Source organism: Cantharellus anzutake, assembly GCF_015039405.1.
Source record: "Cantharellus anzutake strain C23 chromosome Unknown EI90scaffold_187, whole genome shotgun sequence".
Lineage (NCBI taxonomy): Eukaryota > Fungi > Basidiomycota > Agaricomycetes > Cantharellales > Hydnaceae > Cantharellus > Cantharellus anzutake.
Window position 1 is genome coordinate 82,368 of NW_024067137.1, and position 24,030 is coordinate 106,397.

General features: G+C 49.5%; 1 protein-coding gene and 1 non-coding gene across 2 annotated transcripts; both read right to left on the reverse strand.

Moving 5' to 3' along the window:
* Positions 1–9,137: 9,137 nt before the first annotated feature.
* EI90DRAFT_3137367 (uncharacterized protein) lies at positions 9,138–9,713 on the reverse strand (the record flags this gene model as incomplete). The annotated part of the gene is made up of 1 exon (XM_039064847.1): positions 9,138–9,713. One exon carries the CDS (start codon positions 9,711–9,713, stop codon positions 9,138–9,140), a length of 576 nt encoding a protein of 191 aa, XP_038908039.1.
* A 14,179-nt stretch (positions 9,714–23,892) lies between these two features.
* Positions 23,893–23,984, reverse strand: EI90DRAFT_t294. The gene has a single exon. It is a non-coding gene; the product is annotated as a tRNA-Leu (tRNA).
* Positions 23,985–24,030: the final 46 nt, after the last annotated feature.

Genomic DNA, 24,030 nt, shown 5'->3' on the forward strand with positions numbered 1-24,030 from the left:
GACAGGGGAAGCATAGGAGGGTGACGGGAGGGTGGAGGTGTTGTGAAGGAGGAGCGGAGTAGGAGGGTGGAGAAGTAGTAGGAGGGTGGTGAGAGGGGCGGTGTTCGGTCCGAGGTGAGTATCGGAGTGGACGGAGATAGGGGAGGAGGAGCAGAGGTGGCGTGGGGGGTAGAAGGAGGTGTGTTGCCAGGACCAGAGGTGAGTATCGGAACGGCAGCGGTAGGGTATGACTCCGGAGGTGAAGAGGGTGGAGGTCCGGAAGTCGGGTCAGGGTCGGGTATGCATGGATATGACACTTTCCGTGCTTTGTTTTGACCGGGCTCTTCCTTATTTGGACAGAAATTGGTCTTCGCGATCTGCCGAAGTGCGGATCTCAGTTCCGACGGCCGGTTCCCTTCGCATTGCCACCCTCACATGTCATTAAACATGCTATATTCCCATCATTGGTATAACTTTACAATGGCTGGACCGTTTGGGCTGAAAATTTGCATAACTATAGTTTCCTATTTCCGTGTAAATTTCGTTGTATGTTTTAATTATGGATCCTACATAAACATCGTCTTTTCCTGAGCTCGGACTTTTGATGTCACTATTCCCATTATTGGATATCTCATTAATGCGTGATCCTTTTATTATGAAAATTTGGGTGGATTAAGATTAGATCCCTTCCTTTTTAATGGGCCATCAAGCTCGTCTCGGTCGTTACTGGTTATTCTTCGCGCTTGCTTTTTAAGCATTGTCCTCGTTTTGCGGGAGTTTTTAGTCATATCTCCGTCGTTTATGGGTAGTTTTCCCTGTAATTACTTTCATTGGGTCCATTTGGGGGACATCTACATTTCCTATTATAAACACGACTTTGAATTTTGCATTAGTTCCTGAGGAATTCTTGTTCCGCAGTACTTCCATCCTTGGCTACGTGTGCGGATGTGGGAAAGTAGTTTCTGTGGAGGTTCTCTGATTGTTTTTATAGTCAAATCTTGGTCGATTGTCCTAATTCTTTGTTTAATATTTGCTATAAATTTCCCCGAGAATTCCGTCTTGTTGATGCTAAGCTTGAAGTATTTTTGCTAATTTTCTTTCTTCCAATTTATCGCATATAATCGTAATAATTCATTAAAAATTCGTTAAAATTCATTAAAGTTCAGGTCCTTCTATTTTCTCATATCTACTTGTCGTATGGGGTTTTGTGATTTATCTGGCATATTTCCATAATGGGTTTCCATAGTGTGTCCGTTATATCTCCTACAGTGTGTGGCAGGTGCAGCGATTGGGGGAGCAGGGTTAGGTGTGTAATGATACATAGAGAAAAGGGAAGTCAACCATGGAGCAGAAATAGAGAGAAAGAAGAAATGGGAAAAGGAGGAATGGGGAGTGATAGTGGGGGAAGCGGAGTAGGGCAGCACAGGGCAGGGTCAGGTGGGGTGTGCCCTGACACTTACACGTAGCAACCCAATGTGGCTCAGCGACAAGGATGGACCACTAGGCACCTTATTGCTGATGTGGCACACCAAGTCACACATATTGTGACTACCCACACTGGCGGCGGGATGGACACCATTATCTAACTATCGGATCGATATCGTGTTCAGACACCTGCTGGCTGATAACAAGATCATCATCAATGCTGGCCACAGAGGTGTTGTCATCATCATCATCTAGCTCAGGCCCAAGATCACCAGGGTCTCTGTGGCAGCTGTCAGGTGGCTGGGTTGGTAAAGGTGATGTGGAATGGGTCGGAAATTCCCCAGGTTTCAAAATGGGATGGGATTTCTGAGTCTGGCATAAAATTTTAGTTGACTTTTAACCAGGATAGACCAAATCAGATCATAAAGCTCACCTTTTTTTGAGAGTATTTCCCCAGGTTCTGTGCATGGTTTTGCTTCCTACTAAGCCCCATGAGCACAACAAGACAGTTTAACAAGGTTTGCTTTCTGTATTTGGAGCTGGCAAGTGCCAAATGTATTTATTCAGATAGCTCCATGGTGCAAAATTGTTCAAGAACTGATTTTTGAAACATTGTCTCTAGGATCAGGGAGTGATGAAATGTTGATTCCTGACAGCATCAAATTTTCACACCTCAACTTTTGATTGCAACCATATATTGAAATTCTAAAACCGGGAGTTTGTCCATTCCAGTCTACTTTACACACTGTAGGTTCTCAAATATATCTAAAGTGGTTGTGTCAACTCCATGGGGCATGTGCTTGTTTAGAAATAATTTGCTTCTGAGAGTAACGACTTATGTGTGTCATCTATTGTCAGGGCACACACCCTGACTAGCCCAGACCCGGACCCGTGTCCGGACCCACTTCCACCTGCCACGCTTCCCGCACGCACACACGCTCCATGTGCCACATGCTCCGGGCCTGGTTCCTACCCCTTCATGTGACTTCCGGGTATCCCCGGAAGTTTTCCTGATATGGTGGCCACTGTGGGAAGATGAGAAGTTAGCTTCCTTCTCATCTTCTTACCCACAGTAGGCAAGTGTACATTACTTGCCTTTATCTTATTCATCTTCTTACCCACAGTAGGTTGTGCCCTGGATAGGGCTGGTTACACCAGTAGGCTGTGGACCATAGGGGAGGGTCATGGGGACCCGGGAGTTATCCCCTGACAGGCAGGAAGATGAGGTGAAGTGGGGATAATGTCATGACCCAGCGTTCCCCAGAGTCAGACGACCTCCTCCCCGACCTTTTCCCATGCCTGAACACTCCCTGCACACTCCGCTCGCCACCCGTCGCTGTCCAACCACTCCCCACCACGTCTCAACATCTCCTTCCCCAATTGTCGTTGAATGACTCAGCAGCACAGAGCGCTGCGACCCCTTGTTCCACGTTTCGCTGCACCTGGTTATCTCGTGGCAAAGGTCACGTTGACTTTCGCTGTCTTAACCATGTGCCTCTTTGTTTGTTTTCCTTCTTCTTTCTTCCACCTGCAATCTCTGTGAGATCTGGCGACTTACTTTCTATTCAGTTCCCTAGTGCTTATATACAGCCTGTAACTATTGCTTGTACAGTAGTTTGAAATCAACTAGAATTCCCCTCCTAAGCTTACCTCTGTTCCCTGCAAGACCTCCAACCTTCTGAAGTATTGGGACTGCATCGAGAACGAGGCGCAACGCTCCTCCTTGAGTTGTTGAAGCCGAAATCCTGGCCCACTCACCTAAGTAGCCTCGGCCTTGAGATCAGTGAGGTTGACCCTTGCTAAAGCTCGGTTGTGAGTAGGATGCCTGTATCGTTAGCAGCCAACATTCGGTCACCGATGGCTACCATCGGCGAAGCTTCACACAGTTCTGACAGTATTTCGAACTCCCTATCGCTCTTGACACCCTTACGGTGTCACGATGTACGACTCGCTCTCAGGTCAGGAACCCTGCGGCAGGACCTTCTATGATGCCTTATAGAGACTACAGCTCTAGTATGCCATTTGAAAGAGGTAGGACAGAGGAGAGACAATTTGAGAGTTTTATGGCGGGCGATGAGTACTACCTATGCTCCTCAACCCCGAAGAGGTGACGCCGAGACACTAGCAAAAGCAACTCTGATGACGACTTTGAGGGTGGTAACGAGGGTGAGGAGACAGCTCAGGCTCCGCCACCGCCGGTGACAGAGAGAAGGACATCAGGCGCTGCAGCTACCCAAGACAATGGTGAGGATGACATTGAAGAGATCAATCCCAAGGAAGTCGATCCGAAGGATAAAGCTAACTTCATGCTCACCAGAGCAATCTTGGAACTAACCCACACTACCCGCAGTATCTGCCTGATCATTCCTACACCTCCACCACCAGCACCACCTCCTCTGCCACCACACCATGAACCCCCCCTGTAAAAAGGTCCACGAACCTGACCAGTTCAACAGATCAGACCCTAAAAAACTCCGCACGTTCTTCATTCAATGTGAAGTAAATTTCAAAACTCGAGCCCATGCCTTCCCTGACGAATCCAACAAGGTGTTGTATGCAGCATCATACCTAAAGGGGCCGGCCCTTGACTTATTCGAGCCCGACCTCCTCCGCAGTCATCACCTAGGTCGAGAACCAAGATGGATGAACGACTGGGCAAGGTTTGTGCACGAGTTGGAGCGCAATTTCGGCCCACACGGCCCTATCAGCAAGGCCAAGGAATTGTTATTTAACCTCACAATGAAGGATGGGCAGCAGATTGGTAAATACATGATCGAATTCAACCGCTACATGGGCAAGTTGGATAATTTCAGCGAAGGGGCACTCCACACCATGTTCTATCGCAGATTACCCGATCAAATTAAGGTTGAGATCACTCGTTTTGGTAAGCCCACATCGTTGTATGACTTACAAGACCTAGCCAAAGATATCAATGGCCATCACTGGGATTGTAAGGTTCAGACCGAGTGGTGCAACAAGCCTGTTCACGACGCTAACAACAAATTGCTGCATAAATCCTCTCCCGCAAAACACCAACGCCCTTCCGACCCTCCACCCACCACTAGTAACAAAACGCTGAAGGACAAGGAGTCCAACGGTAAACCAAAATCCGACCTCACCGCAAAACTCGGCAAAGATGGCAGGCTCACTAAGGAAGAGCACCAACACTGCTTCAACAACAAGCTTTGGATGTTCTGTGGAAAGGCCGGTCACTGTTAGAACTTGCGGATTCGGACGACTCCGGAGTGGAATCGGAGACTTAGCGTGGAAGGACCTCGGCCTCAGCGACTCAGGCGGAGCGCTGTGCCATTGCTGGTTGTCCTAGGGGTCCCTAATTTCGGATCTAGCAGAGGGAAAGTCTCTTGGGGGGAATTCATGTTGATTTCGGACTGAGGTTACAAGTTACTAGGTACATTGTATATAAGGAGGGGTCCGGAATCAAAAGGAACAAGGGTAAGATGAAAGGAGACAAAGGGAGACAAAGGGAGACGGAAAGAGGAACAACACCAAGGGTCAAGTGTTTGACTCAATGGTGTTTCCCAAAGGAGGAATGAAGGGCCAAGGCCCAAGAAGGAAGGAAGGAGGATGGGAGTCGGGAATGGCTAGCTGACTGAATAGAAGGAAGCAGCAGCCCAAATAGGAATGAGGGAGAATAGCGGAATTGAAATGGACAATGCAATAGTTGCAAGGTCCGGAGTAAGTCCAGAAAGTCCGAACTCGGAGGTCAAACTCCGGAATATTGGCAAACGTAATTAAATGGAATGAGCTAACCAATACAATGGGTATAAGCGGAGGTGGGGTCAAAGTCCGAGGTCGGAGCTAAGACCGGAGGTTCCGGAGACAGAGATGCAAACGGGATTCCGGAGCGGAGGTCCGGAGTCGGGAGCATAGGTGTTGCATACTCGTCTGGAAGGTGTCGAGGTTGGGGTCGGACCCGGAATGTTCCGGAGTCGGACCGAAGGTGGTGTTGGAGCCGGAGGTGGGATAACCTCTTGGGAGTCGGCAAGGAGAAGGTGACGGAAGGGAAGTAGGGCTCCGGAAGTCAGGTTCGGAGTTCCGGGAGCCCGGAGCGGAGGTCGGGATTGTATGAATATGACACCAACCACCAGGCTCCTATGATCGAGTTGGTCAGCCATGTGGCGTTTGTCTGCACTGCCCGACTCAAAGGTTCTGTAACCTTCAGCCTGAGCATCCTGTCCCAAGCGAGCAAGCTGCACTCATCCACCTTGTCCGAGCCTGCCGACCTCGATGCTGTACCGAAGGTCTATCACGAATTCGCCGATGTGTTTAGCAAAAGCAAGGCTAACACTCTGGTGCCACATCGTGAGTTCGACCTGAAGATCGAGCTAGAGGAAGGTGTGCACCCCCCATTGGGAACCTTGTATTCCCTATCCCCGACCGAACTTGAGGCTCTTCGAGCATTCCTAGATGAGCACCTGGCAACCAGCTTCATTAGGCCATCCTCATCGGCTCACACCATGCTGGTGTTGTAAGACAGCAACGGTTGGTTCGACACTTAGCGCAAGGATACCCGACCTACATTATCTCGGTGAGACGCCTGATGATTGATGTTAGGTTTATTTCTAGTCGGTCTCTACTGTCTTATCACTATATGTTTATTTAACATTTTTCCGACCTGTTGGTCACTTCACTTTCCTTTATTTGTAATAACTTTCACTCCTGTTACATTCGAGTAATCGACGCTTAAAAGCTCGATGTTCACTTCGCTGATGCCCTCAGTTCTCATTGCGTTCACATCCGTGAGACTGAGGTCAGTATACCTTTTATCATGTTCACTCGTTTACTTGTTCTAAATCTTCACCTAGTGTTATTTCATTCTAGGTAGATATACCCAATTATAAGTTCTCATTGCGTTCACATCCACAAGACTGAGTGTTATTTCATTCTAGTCCACGTTAGCTGGTGCTCTTTGTCTGCAAGAAAGATGGATCACTCCATCTTTGTGTGGATTTCAGGGGCCTCAATCGGATTACAAAGAAAGATAGATACCCACTGCCTCACATAGCAGACCTGCTAGATGCCCCAAGCTGAGTGAAGGTCTATATGTCAGGGCTCGGTCCTCGATCAGGGACAGCCCGACCTCAGTCCTAGGTGTGTGTGGTGTTCCGGGTGGTTGGGCGCTAGACCCTGTCCTCAGCTCCTCAAACTCACTGAAGGGACTAAGCGGGGATTGAGTTGTCATGTATTACAGAGGGTAACTACAACTTGCCTAAGCGGGGATTGAGTTGAGAAGAAGGGTAAGTTTCCCTATTCCCCGCTTGGCTACTATAAAAAGGAAGTGTACTGTACAGTTCATAACGTGACTCCGGGTAGAAGCCGAGCATGTTCCCGCGACTCGGAAAAGGTGTCACATGGGTTAAGGCGAGTTGCTCGCCTTAACCCACGTGATTTTTCCCGCAGGCTGAAGTTGTGGGAGGTATGTAGGGATGGGGAGGTCTGGGAAGTGGGGGAAGTCTGGGAAGGTGGTTCTGGGGTGTGGTTGGGTGCCCTGACAGCGGGGTCAGGGGCTGATCCCTGACACTATACAAAACTCGACCTGCAGCACGCCTACCACCTTGTGTGCATCGCCGCAGGCAACGAGTGGAAGACCTCGTTCCGAACCCGCTATGGTTCCTATGAGTGGCTAGTTATGCCATTCAGGCTTACAAATGCACCTGCAGCGTTCCAGCAGTTCATCAACTCTATCTTCGCTGACCTCTTAGACATCTGTGTTGTCGTATACCCGGATGATATCCTAGTATACTGTCAGGGGACGGACCCTGGGTCCCCATGACCCCTCTCTCTATAGCCCACAGCCCTGTGTGTAAACAGCCTGTCCTAAGGCACAACCTACTGTGGGTAAGAAAGTGAGAAGAAGGTTAACTTCTCACTTTCCCACAGTGGCCCCAATATGGCGAAAACTTCCGGGGATACCCGGAAGTCACATGAAGGTAGGATCCGGGGACCGGAGCATGCGGCACGGGAAGTGGAGTGGGTCCGGGCTAAGTCAGGGTATGTGCCCTGACATATACTCTGAGGACGAGGCCTCCCATGAGGAGCATGTCCGGGAAGTCCTCCGAAGGCTTCAGCAGCACAGGCTATTCGCCAACCCGAAGAAGTGTGAGTTCCATACCGAGACTACGGAGTACCTCGGGTATGTACTTTCTCCTAGCGGACTTGCCATGTCCTCAGAGAAGGTTAAGGCCATTCAAGATTGGCCCGAACCCCGTAAGGTAAAGGACATTCAGTCCTTCTTGGGATTCGCTAACTTCTATCGGCGCTTCATCCACGAGTATTCTGATATTGTGGTACCACTCACCCGGCTCACCCGAAAGGGGGCTCCCTGGGTATTCACTGACGATTGTTGTTCGGCTTTCCAACAACTTAAGGACGCCTTCACTTCTGCCCCCATTTTGACCCATTGGGTTCCTGATGCGCCAATCATAGTCGAAACCGACGCCTCCGATTACGTGATTTCAGGCATTATCTCTATCTGCTGCACGGTGTTGTGGGGACAACTCCATGTACCACAAAAAGTCGGATTCTGCGGAATTTGGTCACTAACACGCAGTACATATCCGCTGACGCTTATATCACTATCCAACACTCCATACACTCACTCCATATTTTTCCTTATTTTCCCCATCATTCCCGACAGCCCCAAGCCAAATTCCCACGCCCAACCATGCCGCCAATTTCACCCCCTCTCCAGATCTCCATAACCACACATACAACCCAGCCATTTTTCTACCCGTTGGTGATGCTATACCTTCCTCCTTTACCCCCGGAGCACTTCCCAGAATGGCAACCCCATATTCGGATGGCTCAGCACGGTGTATAGCCTCACATGGTCTTGACAGCACCTGTCAATGGCCACATCTCAAGAAGTACTGCACCAAATGGGACGAATAGGGGCTCGTTGGAAAGCTGGAGACGAGGAGGTTGCTGACGGGAGGATAGGCGGGCGCTGTGGCGAAGTGTTGCGGAGTTAACCTTCACAATTTCCATTTCGGTCCCGTTATCACATATTCCCCATTCATTCATTCTTCTTTTATTGTTTCTTTGTTCCCAATTGGATATTCATCATTTACGGTTGCCTAACGGCCCGTTTACATTCCCCCATGCCATTCATTCCATTTCAAACATATATAAACTAGATAACAGCTTGTACATAACAAGTTAGTATTAAATAGACCCGTGAAGGGACAAGCAGAAGTTACATCCAAGTGGCAAAGATGCCATCCACGACCCTAACGCCCCCTCTGAGTTAGTAACCAACGTCTAAGACCCCTCTTATCATAATCCTCAGCCTTGACGTCCAAGAGAGACGTAGGTGAGTGTTTGTTTGAGGTTTTTGCAGACCCAGTAGCACCCACGGACCAAAACCCGGCCCAATGAACCACACCCGTGCACACTACCACCCTCCCCCTTCTCTCTGTCTCGAGTCTAGGCGATAGACCCGTTACAACAGATGACGAGATACGCCCTGTCGCTTTTTGTTCAAGGACGTTGACGGCGCCGGAGCTCAACTATGACACCCATGACAAGGAGCTTCTAGCCATCTATGAAGCATTCCGAGGGTGGCTGTTACGGGGATGGGGGAAATTCCCCATTCCTCGATCTGTTCTTATAGTGGGATGACGAAGGTCATATCTGGTCTGTACCATAACGGGATATGTAATCGATGAGTGATCCCAGTCTTGCCTGGGAGTGGACGATTGAATTCCCATCGATCACGATTGGTGATGTAGTGAGCTATTAAGGGATTGATGGTAGGTAGTCGGAGATGCCAGGATGGACGGGTCAGCCACGGGTACTTGGCGCTCCTCAATGGAGCGTACCGTGTGCGAGGTCGCGACTTGTGAGATGGGTGAGAACTTCGTATAGATGCCATCGGGTACTTGGCGTTCGCAGTGCGAACGTACCGGTAGCGGGTTGATGTCATAAGCGTGCGATGAGGGCTGACTAGTAGGGCCTTCGGTGACTTGGCGTTCCCAAAGGGAACGTACCGTTGGCAGGGAAACATGATGACTGACGAAGGAGGGAACAGACGGTGGATGGGCGGCGACTTGACATTCGCATAGCGAACGTGCCGGCATCACGGGAAAGTGGGCCTCAAAGTATTCACGATCTCCATGGTCGTGATGTGACATCGTATGTCGAGTACTGGGGGGAGAGCGGAGTGACGAGGACCCATAGGGTACAGATTCAATAGGATGATACACATGTCGAGAGTCTTCGACTCTCGACCTCGAGTTCTCGCGGCGAGGGCCGTTAGAGGACTCGATATAACCAGACTTATAAGACATATTGAGAGTTGTACAGTCACACGGGTTCAGTTGAGTCACAGGGAGGGTTGTTACAGAAGACGATACACGAGACAGTTGTAGAGCAGTTGTTAGTTAGCGGGAACCGCCTTCGGCGGTTTCCGTACAAGACGCATGACTATCTACAAATGGTAAGGTCGCGGGAAATCTGTCAGGGACGTGTCCGGGGTCAAGAGGGCCCGGGGGTAATGTCCGGCACTGAGGCCGTCGCGGGGTGTGGAGCGGGCGTGCGTACTGGCAGGCCCGATCTGGGACAGTGGTCCCTGGCCACTCAGACTGAAGTGGAGAATGTGTTATTATTATTAAAGGGGAAAACTATACTACTTACCTGAAGTGGAGAATGTGAGAAGAAGGTTACTTCTTCGGTTCCCACTTCAGGTACATTTATGTACATGCGGCTTGAGTCACATGACGGGTGCCACATCATCCTCGGAGGCAGCCACAGGCATCCGGGTGTCCCCGTGGGGGATCCCGAGAGCGTCCGCTGCATGCACGCGTGCTGGGCACAGCGGGAAGCCGTCCAGGGTGTGTGGGCTGGACGGGTCAATAGTACATCGATACAAAGGAAGGTGGTCCGTGTAGATAGAAAGAAATAAACAGGAAGAGGAAGATGAGAAGAATGAAATAAAGCAGAAGAGGGAGGAAGGAGGGGGGAGGGGGATAGACAGCGGGGAGCGGGTGTGGTGTGGCTGGGTGGGTCCGGGTGGACCCGGGTCAGGCGGGTGTGCCCTGACAAAATCCCGCGAAACACAAATAACCTCGGCCAGCACCAAAACCCCAATGGGGAAAGCTTTGCACAAGGGGGGGAAAGGGGTAGAACGGGTAAGGAGGATAGGGTATCGGGATAGAGGACGGAAGGGAGAAAGAGGGGAGGAACGATAGAGAGGGGAAGTCTTTGACCATGCAACAGATATGGTCGTTGGAGACTCCGTATCCATAACAGTGGCAGCATTATTTGGAAGGCTCCAGTACCCCTGTCGATGTGGTTACTGACCACAAGAATTTGGAATATTTCTGCACCATGAAGCTCCTAACATGCCGCCAGGCCCATTGGTCTGAGTTTCTCTCTCAATTCAACTTGGTTGTCTGTTTCCGCCTGGGGAGACTCAGTGCGAAACCAGATGTGTTGACTAGACACTGGGACGTCTACCCCAAAGAGGGGGATAGGGACTATGCTCGTGTAAACCCCCAGAACTTCCGACTGGGGTTCATGCAGGAACAGCTCGCATCCTCCCTAAGAGCTACATACCTCACCGAACCCATGCTCCAAGCAAGTTCCCTCGTCAACATCGATGCCATCCACAAAGACATCCTAGCCGCCTTCCCCACTGATCCCACCATCGCCAACTACCTTGCCAGCCCGATCCCAGAGGACTCTCGTTGGTCTCGAGACTTAGATGGCCTATTACGGCTAGACAACCGAATCTACGTCCCCGATGCCAATGACCTCCAGCTTCGCATCCTGAGGTATAAGCATGACCACCCGCTCTCTGGCCACTTTGGGCAGAACCGAACCTTGGACCTGATCCACTGAGAGTACACCTGGCCGGGTGTACACATGTTCGTCAAGGACTATGTGTCCTCCTGTACGGTGTAGGAGAAATAATATTCAAAGAATAAAACAATGATCTATCAGAATAGTCAACAAACAGGTGACAAGTTCAGACGTTTAACAGATCTCATGATCTTTATGAGACTGGACAGACATTAGAAGGTGTAATATTCAAAGAATATATCCCTACAACAAGAAAATAGCACATAGATGGCAGAATAAGAAGGAACATTGGGAAAGAAATGTGAATATCTCAAGAACCAGTAAACCTTTGACTGTAATCTTCTTACCATCTGAAAGGACTGTTTCTAAACTTTATCCACGGTTTTGTTTCATTCTAAAAGCTTCAAAACTGACGGAGATATCGCTCAAACGGCGAAACACCTTATAATTCATATATATTTATTTGCTAATTCTTATAAAAAGTAATGTGACTCAAGGGAAATATATTGGCGCCCGGAAGTCTGGCGGACCGAATACCATATGACAGAGTATTCCCCGGCGCGGGCGGACAGTTTTTGATCGCATCAGAAGAGGAGAAAATGCTAAAAAACCGGATCTTGTATATTTTCCCATGATTCATCAAAACTTTTTGATTTGAAGCTCAAATAAATCGGAACAAAGGAATGATTGATGATCTGGATCTCGGATCATAAGCATGAAGTGATTCAGAAGTCCGCGGATCAGTTAATTAATTGGGAAAGCTCTAGAACATTAGTAATGATGCAGCTTCACAAAAAGGGGTCAATTAGAGAACAGTCTAGAAAGTTCCTTTATAGCCGAGTCATTTCTAAAGATAACCGTTTGTAATTAAGGCCGTGTAGAGCATAGCTTCAGCGCTACAAGATCCCGCTAAGATCGGCCCAAAAGACAAAGAAATGAATTACTTATTGCTGAGTCATGTCCTAAGTCCATCATTAAGCTTACACAGCCCAAGCCCCTATATCATTCTAGAACTATCTATAATACAAATGTAGCACATGTAACTAGTGCGAGGCGTGGGAGTAGAGAGGCCTCTGAAAAGCATAAAAGGCCGCCGCTTCTGCCCCCTCTCAAACCTCAGGTAGAAATAAAAGTTTAATTCTCCTCACCAGTGGTTGGTTCGTTTGCTCCAAAAGATAAAAGCAAATATTAGTTGTTAGCTAATATAAAACTAACATGTCACTCTAAGCGTGAGTTAGGGTCAGTTAGACACAGCTGAACAAAAGTGTCATAGTGAGAATTAGTGAGAATTTGGTGGAGGGACTTCTTAATTGAATAATCTCTCAGTAATATTTGGTTATCACACCACAGGAGAAAAGTGAGCGATCCTGAACCTGCTAGATAACTAGCACGCACTCTAAGCGATAGAAAGAGCAGTTTGGTCACTCCTGTATTGAGTAACATTTATTGCAGAATTATTTTATTAGTAGTTTTCCTTCAGTAAATTATCAGGAAAATCATGTCCTACTGAAAAGTGGTATATCTAGGTGTAATATTGACTAGAAATCATAGTAAAGTCAATATAGAATTTTATCCATAGACGATCTATACGTCAGGTGAGATCGTTGGGGGGTGTTTATTGTTGTTTAGACAGTGAACAATTATATATTGGGCAACCAAAACACGGTCAGTATGCAAATCAGCACAAACTCTAATATCGTTATTGGACGTAGGAAACTGGTTACATAAGGTGATCCAGCTCCGCTCCTTCAACGGCATGCACCTGTGCTAAGGCCCCACAACACAAGCCATATGGCTTGCTCAAACAGCTACCTATTCCCGAATGCCCGTGGCACTCCATATCAATGGATTTCATTGAGTACCTCCCTGACTCCTCTGGCTTCACAGCTATCTTGGTTGTCGTCGATCGGCTATCAAAGCAGTGCATCTTTGTGCCAACGACTGATACCATAACAGCCCCAGAGTTAGCGAAGTTGTTCCTTCTTCACGTCTTCTCCAAGCACAGCGTTCCATCCCACATAACCTCTGATAGAGGTTCAGAATTTGTCTCCCACTTCTTCTGCTCCCTTGGCAAGGCTTTGGACATTTGCCTACACTTCACCTCGGGTTACCATCCTGAAGGTGATGGTCAGACCAAACGAATGAACCAAACACTGGAGCAGTATCTGTGCGTCTATTGTAACTACCAGCAGGACAATTGGTCTGAGCTCCTGCCCCTGGCGGAGTTCGCCTACAATAATGTGCCGAATGCTACAACCGGTGTTTCACCGTTCTTCACTAACAAGGGTTACCACCTGAACCTTGCCGTTCACCCCGAGCGAGATCTGACCTTGGCACAAGCCCAGGAATACTCGGTCGATCTCGACTCTCTCCACCAATTTCTGCACAAGGAAATGAACCACGCACAGCAGCGCTATCAAGGCCCTGCAGATGCTCGACGACTACCTGCTCCCCCGTTCGACATTGGCAGCTCTGCATTCGTGAAGGCCAAGTACTTCCACACCACTAGGCCTTCGGCAAAGCTTGCCGATAAGAACCTTGGGCCATTCGAGATCATTGCACAGCCAGGTTCTCACTCCCATACCCTCCACCTCCCTGACACCATGAAGGCTGTGCACCCAGTCTTTCATGTCTCCCAGCTTGAGCCCGCTGTCCCCAACTCCATCCTGAACTGCATGCAGCCGCCACCGCTGCCAATCGAAATCAACGGCAAACTCGAGTATGAGATTGCCGAGATCCTCGACTCTAAAATCGATCGCCAGTGAAGCTGCAAGCTGTTGTATCTCGTACGTTGGGATGGTTACGAAGGGACGACAGAAGAGACTGAGTGGCTCCCCATGACCGAACTTGGTCACGCTTCAGACCTCATTGCAGACTTTCACTCACAATACCCGGATAAGCCGGGACCAACATGCACCTAAGACACGGGACGGAATGGATGGATTGTGTTAAGGATCATGTAAGAACAAAGTGGAGTAGGAGTCGGACATGGACACCACAGGCTGATCAACTCCAGACCCTGTCACGCTTGCCTCCCTCTCCCCCCTTCCCTCACCTCGTGCCTCGCCCTTGCCTCCATCAACCGCCTCTCTTCAGTGTCACAAACATGTTCCAACAATCGTCCTGCCATGGCGGTTAGACCAGAGATCGCTTGATGGATGTCGCAAAGCACATCATAAATCCATATCCTTGTCATTGACCACCTGATCTTCCTCCATTCCCACATCATCCACATCCATCGTTGACCCCTCTCCTTTCAGCGCTTTGATACGAGGTCGCTTCGTAGCTTGAGGCATCCCCGCTCCATGTATGCACTTCTGCCTGGACTTCTGACATGCAGTGCAGATGCCACAATCGCTGTTGCCTTTAACACACTCCATGCCTCTCTTCACACAACGTTTGCAGGGGGGTAGTCCTTCCCCCACCACTGATGTAGCAGCAGGACGCTTTGATCAGGATGATCAGTAAAGGTTCCTGGCAAAGATTACACTGATCGGGGTACTCACCTTGCCTGCGACCACATCTGACACCTTTGATCACCTCTCCTCCTCAGCGGCAAGGCATGCAGCCTCAGCTTGAGCCCTGGCTGCCTCCTCCTGTTGTTGGGCCTCACAACATGCAATCTCAGCCCTGCAACACCGCAACCTCTCCGCTTGCTTCTGTTCCATCAGCTCTACATCATCATCAGACTGATCAACGATGGCCTCCTTGCTCCATGTCCTTATATCCGCTGGATTTTTCTTGGGAGCCATGAGGATGGAAGATCAGATTGTTGTGGTGGTAAGTTCAATCACCGCACCAGCGGAACCAAAGTTTCGGGCTCAGCCGAACCGATTCCCATGCCAGTTCCTTGGGACTTCAAGGGTTCAGTCCTAAGAGGGGGATACTGTCACAACCCAGCGTTCCCCAGAGTCAGACGACCTCCTCCTCCCCAACCTTTTCCCATGCCTGAACACTCCCCGCACACTCCGCTCGCTGCCCATCACCATCCAACCACTCCCCACCACATCTCAATGTCTCCTTCCCCAATTGTCGTTAAACGACTCAGCAGCGCAGAGCACCATGACCCCTTGTTCCACATTTTGCCGCACCTGGTTATCTCGCAGTGAAGGTCACGTTGACTTTCGCTGTCTTAACCATGTGCCTCTTTGTTTGTTTTCCTCCTTCTTTCTTCTGCCCACAATCTCTGCGAGATCTGGCAACTTACTTTCTATTCAGTTCCCTAGCGCTTATATACAGCCTGTAACTATTGCTTGCACAGTAGTTTGAAATCAACTAGAATTCCCCTCCTAAGCTTACCTCTGTTCCCCATAAGACCTCCGACCTTCTGAAGTATCAGGACCATGTCGAGAACAAGGCGCAATGCTCCTCCTCGAGTTGTTGAAGCCGAAATCCCGGCCCACTCGCCTAAGTAGCCTCAGCCTCGAGATTGGTGAGGTTGACCCTTGCTAAAGCTCGGTCGTGAGTAGGATGCCTGTATCATTAGCGGCCAACATTCAGTCACTGATGGCTACCATCAGCAAAGCTTCACATGGTTCTGACAGATGATGACTAACTGGCTAGAATGGAGAGAAGCAGCAGTCCAAATAAGGATGAGGGGAAAGCATGAAAGATACATTACAATTGGTGAAAGTACCAAGTATGATCTGTGGAGCTCGGAGGTTGCAGAGCTTATGGAGGTTATGGAGGTGGGGTTGAAAGTCCGAGGAATGTTGGCAATGGTGTTTACGTAGTATGAGGTCACCAATGCAATGGACTTAAGCCGAGGTGGAGTCAAAGTCCAAGGTCGGAACTATGATGGGATCTCGGAGCGAAGGTACGAGTGGTGTCCAAGTACAGGGTATGGGACAGTGGCAGAAGGTCGTAACTTGCCGGAGGTTTGGTGGAAGAGGGGAGGAGGGAGGAGGGTGATGAGAGGAGTGGAGGAGGAATGGTGTCAGGTCCGAAGGTGAGTATCAGAGCGGACAGAAGTAGGGTAGGTGTCAGGGACAGCTCCGAGGGCGGCAAGGTCCTGGCATGCAGGACTCAGTGGGACGAGTAGCAGCTGTGCATAGCAGCGGTCCCATCGCAGGGTGAGTGTCCCTGACCACTTAGTCTGAAGTGGGAATGTGAGTTATCATTAAAAGGGAGGGCTACACTACTTGCCTGAAGTGGGAATGTGAGAAGAAGGCTACTTCTTCGGTTCCCACTCCAGCTGTTATTATATACATGTGGGATCAATCATGTGGGGTGCACCACGTCACCCTCACACACAACCATGGCTCTCCAGGTGCCTCTGCAGTGTCAGGGGACGCGTGTGCTCACGCAGATTGCTCCGATAACCTAGTTGTGATTAAAGCCGGGGGAAAGGGACGTCCCCATCTTAGGGTCAGCTATATACATGTAGAGTCCAGCAATAAGGAAACCAAATGGATTGCCGATAGAATCACGTGATCATAGAATGTTCCAGAACAATGCCGGAGATGATCCGGGCCACCGGGGCTTAGGTAAGCGGAGTAGACGGGAATTACTGGCATACTTCCCATGTGCATATGCGCAGCCAGCATAGGGTCCAGGGTTGTTACTGATCCCTGACACACGGGAGATCCTGAGAGGGTCTGCTGTGGGTGCAGGGCAAGCATGGCGGTGGTGGCAGCGATATAGGGATGGTAAGATACAGGAGGGGGAATGGGCATGCATGCCGGTGATACATTGAACAGCGGGAAAGGTGGTCCATGTAAGAGAGAGAAAGAAAGAAAGAAAGAAAGGGAAAGGGAAAGGAGGGAGAAGCGGTGCAGAGCGGGGAAGCGGAGCAGGGGTCGGGCAGGGCATGTCAGGGCATGCCCTGACAGTAGGAGAGTGACAGAAGGGTGGAGGTGTCGTGAGGAGCGAGGAGGAGTAAGAGGAGGAGGGTGGCGAGAGGAGTGATGTTCAGTCCGAAGGTGATATCGGAGCGGATGGAAGTAGGGTAGGACTCCAGAGGTGATGAAGATGGGGGTCTGGGAGTCGGATCAGGATTGGGTATGTATGGATATGACACCTTGCCAGTCAGTAAGTTAGGGCATGGACGTGTAACTAGGCACAGCGCTCCTGGGATAAGTCGCTGAGGCCAAAGCCCTCCATTTCGGGGACGTCGTCCTTTGTCCCAGATCCAGTCTCTGACAATGCCCTGACACCAACATGCTGCTTGGCACAACACTCCTGGGTAGAGTTGCTGAGGCTGAAGCCCTCTGATTTATTGAGTCTTGCATCCTCCCAGAATCCAGTCTTCTGACAGAGGCCAAGGTCCTCCCATATTAAGTCTCCTGTTCCACTTCCAGAACCATTCCGAATCCACTGCCATTTCTAACAGTAATTATGTACATATGTATATATGCCTCAGAGTAGTTGTAAAGGCCCATCAGCCTTTACCTCCACCCTGTTGAATATACTGCCCATCTGTCACAACCGACAAATCCTGGGGCTCCATCAGCGGCGAATCAATGCCGATAGGCGAATCTGCCGACCCGAAACCCAATCTAACCAGCCCCCAATCCGATGTCTGGCCCCCTGCCCTATCAACCATGCACTGCATCCAGACCTCCACCCGCATCTGTACCTCTGCCCACCTCCACACCCTCTGGACCTCTGCCACTCCTGGTTGCCCTCCACATCCTGTGGTCAGGCCAACACTCCCCTCCGACCTTGCTGGCCATCATGCTGCCCTTGTTTGTGACAGCACTGATGGACCACCCTCTGTTGCGGACTTGTCAGCACCACGCTGATTTCCATGTCCCTTCACGGACTTGTGTCGGCACCGCACCGACCCCGCTTATTTGCGGACTTGTATCGGCGCTGCGCGCTGACCTCCGCTTTTCTCTGGCCATCTTGTCACTCGGCAGCATACCATTCATTCCTTGCTGAGTGCCTATATTGTTCATCCATTCATTCGCTTAACTTGCCAATATTGGCACTTGATCCATGTGCTGATGCACTTCTTATTACCTGTCAATATTGGCACTTGATCCGCTTTTGTTTAGTTCATTGCCTCCCATTTCCCGGGCTCTTGTCCTTCGTTCAGTTTGACAATCCCTGCTTATTTCTGCACCGGACCGTGCCGGACTGACCGGTCCTTCTGTGTTTCCCTCCTGCCTATTTATATCCTGTAAATACTTTCGGGGACCTTAGTCTGAAATCAACTAGAGTACCCCCCTGTCTGGTCTGAGTCCCTCCTTCTGCAAAGGGGGCTTCCCCCCTTCTGAGTCCGTGCTTGCAGAGTCTGTGCTCCTCCTACAGGTCCGCTCCACCCGCAAGTCTTGTTTGAAGTCCGCTGTAAGTGTCAGTCTGTAAATATGGGATCTCCCCCAAACGTCAAGCTCAGGGCACAGCGCTCCACCTGAGTCGCTGAGGCCGCGATCCCACTCTGCTAACCTTGAACAGCGCTTCTGGACGCGCCGCATATTTCCACCCGCATATCCGTGCGTGTGCGCTCCAACAGGCTTCCGCCACAACCTCCAACCCCAACTCAGACAGAAACCCAATCCATCTTCCATCCGTCTTCGGACAGTATGTCCAACTCTGACAATATTTCGACTCCGACAATAATCCAGTCTCTGACAATAATCTCCAGATTCTGACACCATCAAAGCTTATCTTCAGATGGAATAACTGAGGCATGAGGCAAACAGGGGAACAGAATGTTACCATCCCCACCTGTCAGGGTACAACCAGGTCTGGACTGTTTACTCATGACTGATGACACATCAACTCCAGACTGGCACTGCCTGATCACTATCCCTGGACTGACACAGACATGTAATATATTCCCTCTTGTAAAGTGGCCCCGCATTGCCAAGTACCCCAACCTTATCATTTCCTGAGTAGCAAGCAGGGAGGGTAACTTTCTTCTCTCATTTTCCCCTTGCTGCTCAGCTGGAATCTCCATCACAACCCGCTCTATTGGGTTCCCCCATTGAAACCGACTGTCACGACCCGGCAATTCCCACGGTCAGGTGACCACTCCCCACACTTTCTCCTACCTCCACTTCGACCCCATCAACTCCGCTGCCTGCCCAATGCCGCCTGGATGAGCCCATCACCCCTCCCCATCATTACTACCTTTTCCACAGCCTGTGATGGGCCTATGAGTCATTCCCTATTACTCTTGTTTTCTTGATGGCCGGGCATGGCCGTCCTTCTCCCACGTTCTTTGTTTGTTTTTATCCTTCTTAAAGCCGCCCGCAATCTCCATGAGATCTGGTGACTTATTCCTATTCATTCCATTATACTTAAATACCGGTTGTACACTATCTCGTACTTTAGTTCGAAAATCAACTAGGGTTACCCCCTGTGCTTCCTGTCTGGACTCAGTCGCACCCTCTGCACTCTGAAATATTGGGGCCGCGTCAAGTATGAGGCACAACACTCACAAACGAGTCATTGAAGCCAAAACCCTGCTTCGCTGCAATTGTCATCCCTGCCCTTAATGGGCTGTTATGCTGAAGCAGCGGACCTTAACGGTCACCAACGGCAAGTCACAGTAACATTTCCCATGCCCTGACACCGACCCTCTCCCTTTCAGTCTCAGCTCCAGCAAGAGCTCTGGATTCCTCAACTTAGAGACCGAGCAGCTTGGTACTCTGACACCACCCAGTAAGCACTACAGCAGAAGAAAGGAAAGAATAGGGCCACAACCCTGGGTACATCAGTGAGAAGTGAAGTAGCTGGGGATGTATCCACAACTCACTTGTATCAGGAGTGAACATGAGCCTTTTCAGGAGATATGTGTCAGGGCACACACCCTGACTAGCCCGGACCTGGACCCGCGTCCGGACCCGCTTCCACCCGCTGCGCTTCCCGCATGCTCCGGGCCCGGTTCCTACTCCTTCATGTGACTTCTGGGTATCCCCGGAAGTTTTCCTGATATGGTGGCCACTGTGGGAAGATGAGAAGTTAGCTTCCTTCTCATCTTCTTACTCACAGTAGGCAAGTGTACCTTACCTACTGTTTATCTATTCATCTTCTTACCCACAGTAGATTGTGCCCTGGATAGGGCTGGCCAGACCTGAGGCTGTGGGCCATAGGGGAGGGTCATGGGGACCCGGGAGTCATCCCCTGACAATATGATTGGTCAGTGAGCTTGAGAGGAGAAGTCAACAGCAAGAGGGGGAGAATGATGATGTTACATAAGCAGTGGACCCTAGGTTGGGAGTGTTGGAAATGCAACAATCGGCCCTGTCATCCAGCTGTCAATAATGTGATTATTGACAGTGGTGACTACCTGAGACAGTTCTAATATCATTGCAATTATTGAACGATATTTGGGGGTTCGACCCTCATTCTCTCTGTTATACCGTGTATAAAGAGAGCAAACATTATTTACTACTCCCCCTCCCTCAGATCTCTTATACAGGTCTGAGGTGAGGATTTCTTTACTACTTCTGAGTATCATTCTGAATGTATTGGTGCAGTCTAACATGCCATAGGTACAGTTTAATAACCTTAGATCTCTTATATGGGTCTGAGTCTAACACGCCATAGCGCATATATATATTTTAAAAGGGAGTGAGGTATGGGGCAGATAATGGACCTTGGGTTTGGAGGTCATACAGGACCCTGTGCATAGGACAATTGAGTTGGGGAGAAAAAAAATGTAGGACCCGCTACAGAGTAGTGGGAATTTATCGGCACATTTTAACACCTACTCCTGGAACAAGATTTTTGGTCTCTTGGCACTCATTAGTGTGGAAGATGGGGGAGGATTGGCCTTTTGGGCTCTTCAAGCTCTATGGTGTTGAAGTGGCATTCCGATGCCCTTTGTCACCACGGTTATTGTTCCCTTTTATGGGAGTTTCATTGCTTTAACGCTGTAGGCAGGCACAGCCGGTACTGCATAAACGAACCAAATATCGCGATTTCCCCATCCCTGCACATCCCCACTTCACGAAACACATCACACATGTCCTCATATACCATTTCTACTCTTCCATGATTTTTTCCTATTTTTCCAGACACATTCCCAGTCCTCACAGACCAAATTCCCACACCCACCCAGCAGCGCAGCCACACTCAGACTGGATTTCACTTATCTCAGCAACCACTGCACCAATTTGGACGATATTGGTACCATTGGAAACGCGTCATTTAGGAGTATTAGGATTCATGATTAGCGGGAGTTCATTGGTGATGGATAGAGTTGGATATTTTTTGGCTGGAAATCATTTATTGCTTTATTGTTTTCTTGATTATTGTTTTCCCTTCCTTTTTCCGATATTGTTTGTTGCCGATATGACCCACCTAAGCACATGGGACTCATCGGATATTTTCCTTCATTTTTATTTGATCATTTCTCATATATATCTGTACATGAGGATGTATCTACTTTTCCCTTGGGATTAGAAACCACTGAGTTTGCCCCTCCCAAGCTAGTAGGGAGTAGTACGATATAGAAGATGACTAAGAAGACCTCTAGATCAGTCCTCGCCTTAGTGTCACCCAGAGAGGTGGGGTGAGAGACTGACTGGAGTACACCACGCACCGTACCACACCGGACCATACCATATCACCATTACCATTACCCCTTTTTCCTGACCTGTTGGATACCAATCCAGTCCCCGTCTTTTCCTGTTTTCCTAGTGGGTTAGATCCCTAGCCCGCTTACAATGCTTTGGCCTTTGTTCCTTTGCACCACACAGAAATGTATATAAGTGTGCTCATCATGTACTTTACTTATGATTGTTATGGATATAGACTAGAATCTTATGGTCCATGGGTGGACCCAGGGCCTCCCCCCATTTTACTTCTCCATCAAACCCCATGCCAAGCTTTCCCACCGGGTTTTGGTGCTGGCTGGGGGATTTGTTGAGTTTCAAGGGACTTCCCTTGACCATTATAACTTTTATATTAGATAGTTAGAAGTCATATGATGTGTAAGGCAGATGCCGAAAATGTTTTCTCATTATCGAATACATAACCCACAAACCTTGTACCGTGATTGTAACATCCTCACCATTGTGCCACCACTGTAAACTCAACCTGTAACCCTGGAACCATGTCCACCTCCCTATTCATCCTCTCCATGACAAAGCCGCAACGAGGAGGGCATTCCCACGCCCAACCTCCTGCTTCCCACTCCCATCCAACCAGAAATTCCCTATCAGGAACTGTAACCTATCCCAACTCCTTAGGAGAGGGATATGGTCCAGGCAGCTCCAGGATGCCTGGCCACACACCTGCGGGTCCCACTTCCCACGGTCACCCACTACCGTGCACTGGTCCACCAGCCCACTTTCCCCAACAACTCCCGCTACCGGTATGCTCCTGTGAGCGCCAAGTCACCGATAGCCACCAACTGGGTGACTCCCTTTGGGAGTCCCAGTATCCTGCACTACCGGTACACTCCATTGAGCGCCAAGTCACCGCTAGCCAACCACTCCCGGCACACCCGCTACCGGCACGCTCCCAGGAGCACCAAGTCCCCGTTAGCAGACAGCCAGGTGGCTCCCTCAAGGAGCCCACATCATACTTGCTACCGGTACGCTCCCAGGAGCACCAAGTTACCATTGGCCAACCCACAGGTTGTACTTCCAGACACTCATCCCATTCCGCTCTCCCTCCGATGGCTACGCAGCCACCTCCATTAGTGAGCCGAACGGTTCAGATTGGGTTCCCCGGAACCCATTCCTGTAACAATGATAATACTGTGATATCGTACTCAGAGGATCGGGCTGCAATGCCGCGATTATAACATGTGGGATATCTCAGCTCCAGAGGCAGACTCCTTCCCAGTCGCTCACATGATTTCTCCGAGGTTTAGCTGCAACTTACGTTGCCCTCCGAAATCTGTCAAGCGACTGGTACAACTTGCAACACGTGATGTTCCCACGCTAAGTTGTAATGAGTTGTACATAGGTTATGGAATATAATTTTTAGTATTTACACATGTGGTCATTGCACCCAACCCAACCCGTGGAGACTAAGGGAGCACATCCAAGGTTGTGAAGTCAATATCCGGGGTGCGCAAAGTTTAATGGTTTATATACTACTTAGTTACCAGTCACTTGTTTGTGCCTGGTGGCATAAGTGGTATGGCGTTAGCTGAGGCTATGCAGTCCTTTTAAGTGGCACATGTTCAATTCTCACTTAGGAAACTTTTTTTTTTCATACCCTCCATTCCTTAGTGTACAGAAAACAACCATTTCAAACAATTATTCCATGGGAGGGCCCAAAAAAAGTTTGCCCAAGTGAGAATTGAACATGTGCCACTTAAAAAGACTGCATAGCCTCAGCTAACGCCATACCACTTATGCCACCGGGCACAAACAAGTGACTGGTAACTAAGTAATATATAAACTGTTAAACTTCGCGCACCCCGGATATTGACTTCACAACCTTGGATGTGCTCCCTTAGTCTCCACGGGTTGGGTTGGGTGCAATGACCGCATGTGTAAATACTAAAAATTATATTCCGTAACCTATGTACAACTCATTACAACTTAGCGTGGGAACATCACGTGTTGCAAGTTGTACCAGTCGCTCGACAGATTTCGGAGGGCAACGTAAGTTGCGGCTAAACCTCGGAGAAATCATGTGAGCGACTGGGAAGGAGTCTGCTCCAGAGGTCCCTCCGAGCTTCCTGACATGTCTGAGTGCCATGTAAATGACACATTCTGAAGAATGCAAAGACTAGATGCCTGCCAAGGAAAAGTGTGATGAGAGTGGGATTCGAACCCACGCCCGAAGACTGCGAGGCTATAACCAAAACCTGAACACAGCGCCTTAGACCACTCGGCCATCTCACCAACGTCACGAAGATTCATCCTGACCTCGGTCAACCCTTTTAGTTCC